This window comes from Protomyctophum bolini (genome assembly GCF_963924005.1).
Source record: "Protomyctophum bolini genome assembly, chromosome: 11".
In the NCBI taxonomy this organism is placed as follows: domain Eukaryota; kingdom Metazoa; phylum Chordata; class Actinopteri; order Myctophiformes; family Myctophidae; genus Protomyctophum; species Protomyctophum bolini.
Genome location: NC_137872.1, coordinates 35,612,868 through 35,625,577, shown reverse-complemented (window position 1 = coordinate 35,625,577; position 12,710 = coordinate 35,612,868). Strand labels below are relative to the sequence as shown.

At 41.3% G+C, this 12,710-nt stretch overlaps 1 protein-coding gene across 3 annotated transcripts in view; it reads right to left on the bottom strand.

Moving 5' to 3' along the window:
• asic2 (acid-sensing (proton-gated) ion channel 2) overlaps window positions 1-12,710 on the bottom strand; it is a gene marked incomplete at its 5' end in the record, with an annotated part of 387,423 nt that overhangs the window by 4,386 nt on the left and 370,327 nt on the right. For all 3 annotated transcript variants that reach the window (XM_080776171.1, XM_080776169.1, XM_080776170.1), the window contains 5 exons: window positions 3,121-3,200; window positions 3,745-3,836; window positions 4,123-4,276; window positions 9,987-10,043; window positions 10,175-10,325. In XM_080776171.1, the coding sequence (XP_080632297.1) occupies window positions 3,121-3,200; window positions 3,745-3,836; window positions 4,123-4,276; window positions 9,987-10,043; window positions 10,175-10,325 (534 nt within the window). The remainder of the gene's footprint in view (window positions 1-3,120; window positions 3,201-3,744; window positions 3,837-4,122; window positions 4,277-9,986; window positions 10,044-10,174; window positions 10,326-12,710) is intronic.

The following is a 12,710-nucleotide window of genomic DNA, read 5'->3' as shown; positions in this document are numbered from 1 at the left end:
TTATTATTATCATTGATATTTGATATAGTTGTAGCCTACCTACTAATTTGGTCGGTAATCTTAACAGTCCAATACCCAAGTGTACATCACATGAAACATACTGCACATAGCCTACACACTCAGTCGTCCATTCCAGTAATCATTTAGTGCTTTCACCATTACTGACTCTTGTCTTGTCTCACCACAGCATGTGCGTCTCCTGTCCTGGCCAGAAGCTGCTCCAGCGACATGTCATCATGCAGAACCACCTGCCTCACTGCCTCAGTGACCTCTGACTAATGCACTTGTATGATTGTACATGTAGTTTGTTAGTTTCCAGTTCAACCATAGACCCCTGTTTTTATAGATTTATGTAAATCAGTACTATTAAAAGATAGTTGATTTGATGTCAAGTTTGTTTTATTTTTTCTCATGTAGGCCTATTGTATTTATACATTTTGACCAATTCCTAATACTCTGTCAATATTGCATCAAAGGCCCTGTGATACAAATCATTCACATGTCTGTTTATACAAACAAGACCACAATGGAAATAAGTGTGACTTTATGTCAGTGAATGTGTTTTATTGTACTGTAACATAAGGTTTAAAAAACAAGGCCACACAGGCAAAGTTTGTCCTCCTACTCAGATTACAAAAATCGGACAGTGTGCAAGAATCCCAGAAGAAAAAGGATCTAATCAATATTGCTATATAAAAATACTCTGTTACAAGTAAAAGTCCAGAATTAAAATTGTACTTGCACAACAATATTGGTAAAGGCTTAGGAGTAGTACATGTCTAATATTTGAAAATGAGATCACATTCTTTTATCAATCCAGATTGTGTTCAATAGCAACATACAAAGTAAATTGTATCTATATAATATACTGTATACTTGGGAGTTCCTTGAAAGCCACTTATTCATCTCTTGAGTTGAAGACAGCCACCGAGACCTCAGCTCCTGCAACAAATAAAGTATTATGCAATTATGGGCCTCTGACCAATCATGAGACAATATGGTAAACAATAAGGTTTTTTATTTTAGCAAAACATTTGAAAAATAGCAAATGTACAAGCTCGCAGCACGGCACCAACTCCAAGTGACGCACTGAGCTTGTATATCTGCTATTTTTGAATAGCCAATGCAAATACAGATGCTTTCCCGGTTTTAAATGCTTTTATGTTTGGTTTGTAGTTTGCAGCTTGATATGGAAAAATGTAGCTCTGTTCCATAGCCTTACTCTGAGGCTATGGACCAGAGCTAGGAAAAATGGTGGCGTTTATGTGGAGGGTGTTCCAGTTACAAACAGCAACAAAATCTTTATAATGCTGTAAGCATCAGAGACACTCGTATGTCAAATTAATTTATAGACATCACAACAACAACCACGTGTAACAACAACCATGTATTTTGAAAGGAAATGCATGTGGTCTCCTCCTGTAATGCAATCGCCATTCATTCAGTGTCTGGTGTACTGTACACAGCATTGTAGCTTTAGTTTATTATGACAATAATGACATACCTCTGTTCTGCAACTTCTGCTTCGATGATGATGATGCTCCGCGTCAATTAGATTGCGGTTGAACTGGAAGATATCTGCGTTGGTGAAATGTTCACTGCACACCCAAAGTGGTTCACACAGCTGGGATTGCATCTGTACTTCATAACGATTTCTAAAAACAAAGCCAGCCAGTGGAATTTCGAGTCCGACGCTGCGCACGTTCGAAATCACTACTATTGTATTACGCTACTTACTATCAGAGACTACTAACTACTATACCACCACTACTGCTGTTACTATTACAACCGCTAAATATTAGCTATTATTATTACTTCTATCGCTTTCAAGTCAACTCTAAACAACACGAGAAACTTTCAGCAGCTTCCTGGGGGCTGCCTCACTGCCTGTCTGTCTGTCGCGCAATGCACTGTGGGTATTGTAGGAAATGATATTACCGTGCCTCAGCTCATTACATGACTCGTTCTCCGCAGCGGTTTCGCCAAATGTAAATATTTTTATTGTTTTCATGAACGGATATCATACTAAAGCATGACAAAGGCCATATAATAGTGGCGAACCGATCCTTTAATGGTTAAATATTTATAAAACCTGGTGTTCTTCACAGGTCCAATTTGACCAACCAGTACACAAATAGACCGGTACATTTTTTAACCAGAGCCGAATGGACCCAGATAATTCCAGAGTTCCAAACCCGAAAAGTACAGAGAGATGTCGGACCGTACCCGTACAAAACCAGAGGTCCCAGAAATGGCCGAATGCCAACGTTACTATTCATACAAAAAAGGAAATATGGAAATACAAGGTTTTTCCAACTTCATAGTTTGCTTTCCAACTGAATTATAACTAAAAGATGCAACACACATTCCTTGAGAGTCAACGTTGCATGACAAAGTAATGCATAAATTTGGTTTAAGTAAGAATGTGCCCGCATTCAATGGTCCTAATTAAACCTGCTTTATTGAGAAGGTCTGTGGGCAATTTGGTTTAGTGCTGCTTAAATAATTATGTTGTAATAGTAATAGTAATAGTTGTAATGAAATAATGACACATTCACTATCAATTATGGGGTACTTGTTGACACTAAAGGAAACTCTAGCTCCTGTTGAAACTGTAACTGAAATAATGCCGTTGCCTGAAGGAAAAAACAAGTTTGTCAAAATGAAAAAAATAGTTTGTGACTAATCTGACAATGCTTACTGGCAAGTGTCTGAGGGTTTTCAGAACCTATCCTCCCTAATTTGGTATTGTATGACCATGGCTTTCTAGCCGGCGCTGTGAGAAAAACAATTTGTAAATGACTTTTAATGTGTATTCCTAGCCCCAGGTGAGGACAAAGACTTTTAGTAGCTCAGCGGAACGAGAAAGCGGTACAATAATTGTTAAACTGCATGAAAACCATGGTGACGGAAAAGCCTCATCATGGAGCTCACTCTTCTCAGATGCACGCTTTGAGGCAGACCCTTTGTGTCGCCGTTCATATTCTCCGCCTTTAAAATTGGGCTCTCGCTGTCGTTAATAATCAAACTGTTGTTATGAAACAAAAGTGTTGTATATTATAATATTGTGTTGCTGATAATGGGGTATATGAGAAAGTGTTTGTGTGTATTAATGCTGACCTCGTAAGCATAGTCGAACAGCTCTAGGATGGTGAGGATGCTGGCTCCAATGAACAAACCCATCTGACCTCCAATATCACCTGGAAGACCACAGAAAGAGGAGTGTATTGAAATAAAATAAAATACAATGAGAAGAAAAACAAGTAAGGGAGGACGGAGAAATCTAGATCTACAGTTCAGTGAGGACAACCCACAAATGTAATTAAAATATTTGAATGAATATATAATATTACAATAATACAATGATTTGGTTTCAATGGTTTGGCGCTGAACAAGCAAGATTTTCAGCACTCTGTGTTCTAAAACCTGCCAGGAACAGGGAGTACTCTCCCTTACCACCAAGCCCTCCATAGTACATACAAGCTGATACAGGTGGTAGGTAGAGGGTGTGCAGCACTCCTTTGGGCAGTGGAAGCAGCACAATGCTGCAATCAAGCAAATGAGCAACGCACTCTTCCCTGTTAAAATGGGGTACTATAGTGTATTGTGTACAGTATGTGATTGGTTGAGAATGGAAGAGTGGCCAACCACCTGTCCTGCAGCAACTGCCAAGATATCCCTGACTGAACTTGCTCTGTGCATTTTATGCTCATTTTGTTTGGGGGTGAAACAGGGAAAACCTACCCAGTAAACCTGCCACCTCATAGGCTTTCTTCTGCTCAATGGTCTCGTAGTTTAGAGCCTCAAAGAACACGTCCAAGACCAAGATGTTATCTCTGAAAGAGGCATAATGTAGCGTTAAGCCTCACACATACTTCAGTGACTATCAGTATTTTCATTTTAACATATTGTCACCTTTCAGCTATAAAATATGTTATATTTGTCACGCAATGTTTTGCTTGATAAAAAACAATGTATTTCAACTTTTTCCAGTTGAAAATACGTTATTTTCGTCAAGCTCACCAGTTTGCCACTCTTTGTCAGGCTTAAAACCAGGCTTTTACTCCACATCTGTCTCTCTATTCAGGGTTGACCGATACATAAAGAGAGAGATCCACTCACGTGATGTACTTCTCGGACTTGTTAAACTTCTTCTCCAGGTAGCGTGAGGACGTCTTGCTGGGGATCTTGACCATGGACAGCTCCTTGTTGTATCGCGTCATGTTGCACGGTGTCCTGCACAGGCAGTTGCTGCTTTCCACGGCCGACAGTTTAGCTTTACGGAAAGCAGAGTTGAGAAGGTTAGGGGGTGTTTTGAGGAAGATGAAGGGGGACACACAGGGGGGTGGGGGGGGGGGGGGGGGGGGGTGGCGGGGAGGCGGGAGACTTTGGCTTGGGGGTTGTCAGCTCTTTTAGACACATAAGCCTCGTCTGGTGCAGTGCCAGACACACTGAGGCGTTTCTAGTCTCACGCTCAGGGCGCTAAGCTGTAAATTGTAGCTGACAGCCGAAAAGGGAGAACGCGTGTCTGGAGGCTCTTTGCCTATTAGGACAATGGAGGTCACACAGACACACAAATTAACGTCTGTACTAAAGTATACACTCACTGACATGCACACACTCACACACAATGCTATGACACATGGCAGCCATGACTGTAAACACACACACACTCTCTCCCCCACACACACACACACACACACACAACTTGACAGCGCTTCATCCTTGATCCTACGTGAGATGTTTACTCTTCAACAGCTCTGATGTCTAAGTCAGGCTTATCGTCAGCGTTACTGAGGGAAGAAGCTATAAGGCAGTGAACCGGCAACCTAGAAGCACCTCCAGCCAGACAAAAAACCCTTGATGCAGAAAAGTCTGCATCTTGGCATAGGAAAAATTAATAATATAATTACAAGTAAAGGGCGAGGTCGCGCGCACGCATCAGACTGCTGGGCGAGCACTGGCGTACATGCTAATTCTCAACACTAAATCGTTTAAAAAATAAGAAATAAAATAAAAAGGTTTCAATAGTTCTAGTCACAATCATTCAGCACATCTTGAGATTATAATAAAGCCTAAATTTCTCTTGAGATTTCCAAATGCAATCTAATAATAACGTTGTCCGCTTCTGACTTAAAATGTGCCGACATGACTTCTCTATTCATCTTCTGTGAATGAATAAGAGTGGTGGGTAGTCAACGCCAGCAGCCTTATTTCTCGCCGTGACGACTTTGTGACAGACGACCTGATCTCAATCCACAGGGCAGCTATACCCTCGGCTTACAAATAGGCTGCAGGCTCATGTTGTCACGTAATTGCAAAAGGAAATTCAATATAGCTTGAACTTCTCAGACTCAGTGGTCGCTTATTTTATTCAAATAAGGGATACTGGCGAGAAGAGCGACTCCTTGCAATTTACAATTTAGGCATTTAGCAGACGCTAATCCAGAGCGATTTACATTAAGCAATAACAAAAACATGGCATACATCGCATATATAAAAAGTAGTTATCATGAATCATGTATAAACTAAGAACAAAACAGTGGAGTATCTATGTAAACTATACATACTATACTATATTATATATGTGTACTATAAAGTGCTATGACTACATAAGAATACTAGACATTCATATCTTTGAACAAAAACATTTGCTGCAGAAGGTTTTTAAAGATTGCATTAATGATGAGCAGGTTGGTGCCTTGCATGATTGCCTCCACCGTTTGTGTGTGAATGCGTACCACAGAACATGTAATATGTACAGTAGCTGTGTGCGTGAATGGGTGAATGTGAAGCACATTGTAAAAGTACATAAATGCAGTCCATTTACAACAAAATAAGATATGTAGGCTATGCGCTACAGTGATTACACATAATACCAGGATTCATTCTTTGATTCGTTGAAAGAACTGGGACCCAGGATTGTGATCGATCGCCTCTTCTGTCTAGTATAGTGGGTTCTTGCAGACTATAACTGTTAAAGAACAACCGATGCAGTTGTGTCCTATAAAATAAAATCCTGGGTCCATCTGTGCTTTCTCTAAAACTTCATGATTGACACTGTTGTTCCAGACGGACTGTTGTAGTACCAGACGGAAAGCAAACCTAATCAAACGTAAACTTGCTGCTCTGTGTGAAAAAGGAATAGCAAATTGGCATGGAGTTCAAACTGGAATTAATTTACATTGAACAATCCAAGCTGCAAATATATCCGTTTGTGCATGTGTGTGTGTGTGTGTGTGTGTGTATGCGCACGTATGCCAGTGTGTATGTACTCACATGCGCGCAGCCGCGCACACAGTTGGATTCTGAAAGTCTCCCTAGTTTTTAAATAAAACCAATTAGGGAGGGAGAGAGAAGGAGCGAGGCGTTTGAATTGAAGACCAAAGCCAACCATTCCTCCTGCAAATGGACTGTATACCTTTGGGTTTCAAATCAACAGCACACAGGCAAATTCCAGCATTGGAGCCATAGCGTGAATCACCACTACAGTATGTGCTTCTGTGCTGCAGCGAGAATTGTGTGATGCAGGGCAACCCTTGCCTCTCCTACTCTTAACCACATGAAACCTAGCATCACTATTCCGAGCATGTCTTAACTCAAAATAGGCAAACATTCGGCAAAAATAGGCAAACATTCGGCAAAATAGGTGAACATTCGGCAAAATAGGTGAACATTCTGCAAAAGATTGCCGATCTACAAGCTCCCATTGCATGAAGAGATTTGGTGTAGAGAGGGAAACGGGGAGGAAACCCAAGTATAGATCTCTGGGGTTCCCCAATCAAAGACACAAACATGAAAACAACACTACTATTACTACTAGTATATGGCTGTACTGCTCTATACTAGTGTGTGCAAACCTAATTTCCTTTTATAATACGAGGCAAAAGGCCAAATTAGCCACATGGGGCCAGTGGCAGGGACGTGCACACATAGACATCAAAGGGGGCTTCAGCCCCTGCCCTTTTACCCGTCTGTAAAACAACTGCCCTTTCCAGACCACGGATGCAGCATTTACTCTCGTGAAAGAAATGCAGATGCCCCTCCTTTCCTTTCCATGCCATACCCAAAGTCCGCATTCAGGATAATTGCATTTTCCAAAGTCTCCTGAAGTTGAACTCAGCATTTTGTGTTGAACAAATTTGCTTCGTGCACCGCATCTCCACTAGCTAAACAGAGTGCTGGGTTGTGCCCCCCACAATCCTGTTGCGTCCAAAAGTGCCCTCTTACGGGATTCCAGCCCCTCCCCATCAAACACTCTGTGCACGTCCCTGGCCAGTGGGGCCGCGACCCAGGGGGCCTTTGGCTCTCGGTGACCCTTCGGGGGAAATTGGACTGCGCCGTATTGGGTTCGAGGCCCTTCATTGGCCGTTGACTTTGTTTATGGTAAATGTATATTATGGTAATTTGGTAAATGGACTGCATGCATTTATATAGCTTTACAATGTACTTCATATTCACCCAGTCACACACACCGAGTTCTGATTGCATGCTCATAATTGCACCCTAATAACCTCTTGGTACCATTACCACTATACTTTGAAATTGGGTTTCATAAAGCAGAATAATAGGCTTTGCTTAAGTAACTATGTCATTTTCTTCTCTCCTTTGAAATTGCATCATTATGCACACACTTTGTGCTTGCTATGATTATGATTATACTGTATTTGCGGCACTATGGCCTATACTAACTATATCACAACACACCGTGAACTTGTAGATCAGTTATTTTCACTATTCTTGAAAGCACTTTCACATTATGATGTGCCTAAAATAGCTATGCCAGTTTGAAAGTGCATGGTTAAAAAAAACTATTTTAGGAAATTAGGACAATTGGAAATTGTAAAGCACTATAAGTGCAGGGCTTTCAAATATTATTAATGGATATTATTATATACTATAGCATGATGATCTGAACAAACTTCATGAGAGCTGTAAACATGCAAAGGGAATGGGCAGCCCTGTGGTCCAGATTCTAGAGCTACCCAAGATGATCTTCCATATACTGGTAGGTTGACTGAGCCTGGCTCTGGGTGTGAAACTCCTCCGCATAACTCTATGGGGAGGAGAGCTGGAACTGCTCCATTGTGAAAAACACATAAATAGATTCCAGCAAATGTGATTTAGATACATTCACAAGGATTTGACTTTCATGAGTGTCTCCCACTCTGCCGCTCAAGTGGCGCAATGAGGCAAAGATATAATATCACCCTGAGATAGTGGTTTCATAAAAGACAAAGTAGATCAACTGAAAGTGGGATTTCACTGAAATATAATATAACAATAAGCCAAATCCATCTACTGTACTAATATTATACCTACTGGACTGGAAGAAATATTATCCCATTTCCCATCCATCCATTTCCGGCCATCTATCCGGCACCCACCAAATTAAACAATTAACAATAGACCTCATTCATCGGTTTCAGTCATTCTTTATTAAGGAGAGAAATTCATAGTTCTGTTCATTCCTTGATGTATTAAAATTGGACTAACATTAATACTTGCATACTTTGCATAGTCTATCTACCTGCTTTGACATTTAAAAAATGATTAGTAATTAGTGGACAAAAAAATATATGTGAATAATTGCTTTGAAAATACTATGTTGTAAAAAAAAGTAATTAGTGGACACTGGACAGCTGTGTTTTCAAATGCTGATTGCATTTACAATGCAGGCTTTCATAACAATAGCACGCAAAACAAACACACTAATCAGATATGAATATGATAGGTAGTAGGCATGTAACGATATATCGTATATCGATATTATATCCCGACGATATGTATCAATTTATTAAAATATTAATATTGATTTTCTTTCTTTTTTGGGGGGGTGGCTAGTGTGTGATATGAAATGTGAGCTGTAATCATATTCCATCATATTCACATGCTTTTGGAGAGAAATGAGACAGACAGTCACTTTCAGTAGTAGAGGCCTGCAGAGGGGAGCTGTATGTGTCTGTGACACAGGTGATGGTCGTTATTGATGCTCATTAATACATCAAGGAAGGCATTTATGTGTCTGCGCTGTCAAATAGGTCTACATCTATCCTAAGATGCCATCAAAGAAAATAAGAAATGTTAACTCGAGCTAAGTTTAAAGCATGTTTACAGTTGTTGCATAGAAGTTAAGTAATTTTACATGAAAAGTAATGCTATTTTTGCAATGTAGTTAAATAAAAAGTGTGCAAAAAAGCTTGGGGGTAAGATAAATCATTAAAATTTGAGTGTATCGTTACATGCCTAATAGGTAGAATAATCATTATCATTATCACTTAAAATGTAATGTTTTAGGCTGACCAGCTGAAGAAATCATGACATTTCTGATACCATTCATGTTCCTGGAAAATTCTTCTAAACTTGTATTCTATTGCTAGTTTGATCACTTGAAATACTCTTTCATGTTAAAATAACTAATGACCGAAAATAGCCAATCCACAAGCTCACAACACGTTGTGCTGACTGCTGAGACGTGTTGTGAGCTTGTAGATCTGCAATTTTCTGTGCACAGATGCATGCAGCATGACTGAGAACTTTAATCCAGAACTAAGACACGCATACTTTGAATTCTTGGAACGCTTGTCATTATTTTCTCAAAAATCCTCCAAACGAATGTCTGTGTATCGACAAAAGGTCCACGGTGAGAGAGACATTGAAGGATTATGGTTGTCTACGAAAGAAGATTGGTTCATCTGACTAGTTTGGCACACATAGGATCCAGGAGGGTATAGGACTTGAGCCTGCTCAAGCTTGAAATTATCCTAGTTTGCCACACTGTACATAGAATGCAGGAGGGTGTAGGACCGTGGCCTGCTCAAGCTTGAAATGATCTCTGCTGTATTTTAACACCGGATGTCAGTTAAAAATATATTTTTAATCCTTGTTCAGTCCTGACTCGGCATTCACACTTTAAAGAAGATCTATATTTGAGTGTTCATCTGCTACATGCATCTTTTGTACATACAGTATGTGTGGCGGCTTACCTAAAGCAGGCTCGGCACAGTCTTTGTACTGCTCAGGGGTGCAGAACGCTGCATCGCCTGTAGTGGGAATAGTTTGGTTATAGAATAGACTGGTTAAAGGAGAGAGGAGAATGACGCTAATTGTTGCCATTAGTGTTAAACATGCAGTATAGCTCTGAATTTCTCCGAAGACTCGCGTGCATGCTTACCAGGCATGTGCACCATCCTACAGTTGCAGTTCTCCACGATGTAGCGCGTCTCGCAGTCAATCCTACAGGCGGTCACACTGTACACCTCGAAGAACCCGGACTCCAGAGCCTTGGACTCACACTCTCCCCACGGGGGAGGCAGGTAGGTCAGCTGCAGAAGAAAGAAAGAAGGAGAGTGCAAAAAATGAACCCCTATAGACCTCGGGTGCATGCACAAGTCTCACATACTGTATATAGCCTGCATCCGCACACAAAGACAGAGAGGATAAAAAAAAGAAGTGAGGGGCGCTCTTATCATCATAAAGAAAAAATGAATATACTTTCTCATGAATTCATTTGTCAACATGCCCTAGTTCTTTCACGTCACTGAAATTGATTGATTGATTGAAATATTTATTCAACAGTTTTACAGAATTACAGTACATTTAAACTCAATACAAAGACTTGTTAACTGTGAGTGGACGACCCAATAAAGCATTACGCTTGTTTAAAAGAGGGTCCACCTTGTTCAATTCATCGAAACATTTAGAGACGTACAAATAGAATTTAGTCCCTTGTTTGTGCCGAATCTGGGTTGTACATGGTTCGTTGCACTCCCTCTGGTGTTGTGAGTGTGGACTTAAAGATAAGGCATTACACAATGCCCCACACTGTACCACTTCTCGGTCATGACGCAAATAATATTAACAAGAATTAAATACATAGACGATTAGCTCAGAGACATATGACGTAACTTCTCCTTTCATTGTCAATGGCATTTAATGTTTGTGTTAGCACAAAAAGCTGATTTGCTCAGACACATATGACGTAAATTCTCCTTTCGTTGTCTTCGCCTGGAAAGGAGCCAGCTTAGGTGGTTCGGGCATCTGGTTAGGATGCCTCTCGGGCGTCTGCATATAGGGAGGTCCTCGAGGCACGTCCCACTGGGAGGAGACCCTGAGGCAGACCAAGGCGCAGTTGGAGGAAACACATTGACTCACTGGCCTTAGAACGTCTCGGGATCTCCCAGGAGGAAGTCACTAATGTTGCTCTGGAGAGGGAAGTCTGGAGCACTCTGGTGGAGCTGTTGCCCCCGCAACCCGACTACGGATAAGCGGTTGAAGATGCATGGATGGATGGATTGTCAATGGCAAATGAACATCAACTATGACTTCTGGATTTCATGTCATTTCTGTCCCCCGATTCCCAGCCAGCTCAGAAACGGGCCTCGCAAAACAGAATGTGTGGGGGGGGAGGGCAGGGCACTTCCTCAAATGCATAGATACTGGCAGCAAAAATCCACAACAACAGGCTTCAGGAGCACAATGCTCCAAATGTCTCCCTCTCTCTCTCCGCTCCGTATAGCTCTGAAGGCAGGGACAGCAGATGAGGAGCATGGAGACACCGGGAGGAGCAGTGTGGCCCATCTGCTCCATGATGCAAAACAGCCTGCTCTAGCTGTGAGCTGGGCATCTATCATCCACCACCCTCTGTTCTTCTGTCTGTCTCCACTGCCAAAACAGTGTCTTTTGTGTGTGTGTGTGTGTGTGTGTGTGTGTGTGTGTGTGTGTGTGTGTGTGTGTGTGTGTGTGTGTGTGTGTGTGTGTGTGTGCTTTTTTTATCAAACTAAAACACAACATCCTGCCAGGTGAAATCTGGGCCCCAGCATGCTTGTTAGTTGTGACAGGAGCTGAAGCGATGCCCCCTTCCTACTGGGTGACATTGCATGTTAAGCTCCAGGGGAGTGCTGAGAGCTTATAACGCCGTAAATCCAGACACATAATCACTTCTGACACAATGACAAAGACATGAACACACAATACAATACAATGCAAATGTTTCATTAACCTAAAAGCCCCATGGCCATGTCTGAGTGCCACCATGTTGTCTCTTGAGATAATTAAACGTGTCCACACTAACTCCAGCAGCAGCAGGTGTGCATACAGGCTGCCTCCAGGCACTATCAATTTCATTAGGAACATCTATGAAAATTGACGAGCCCATAACCTTTCAGCCCATCTTCAACACCTTACGTAATTAGCACATATGGCCGAATTACAGGCATGTCTTGACAGAACCAGGATCCCATTATCCCCCTGTAAATTAGATGATGAAAGATGCGGGATGTCAGCTATTACAGGGCTGAGATCAGCCGACACATTTATTGGTGTGTTTAATATAAGCCAAGGCCTCTGTCCCTCTCAGGGCATTATTCATCTCTGTCTGATTCACTGCTATACTGGGTCAAAGCTATTATTATATGTATATATAGCCTGATCAGCAAGGGACAAAGTTGGTTTTGAAATAGAATGGGAACACTGGGCCATGAATTGTGGATAAAAAATGGGAAATCAAACTGGTGTGCACTGTGCAGCATCAAGGCACATTTTGCAGTCCCAGCAGATGTCCTCGACTACAGTTTTCTTTTTATTGCATGACTGCACAAAGCTGAAATATCATTACAGTGACCCTAGGCTCAACACAAAAGGCAGGAAGGGCCCAATGTAATATAATGAAGACCTTTTCATTTATCTGAGAGAAAGATGATTTTCAGTAG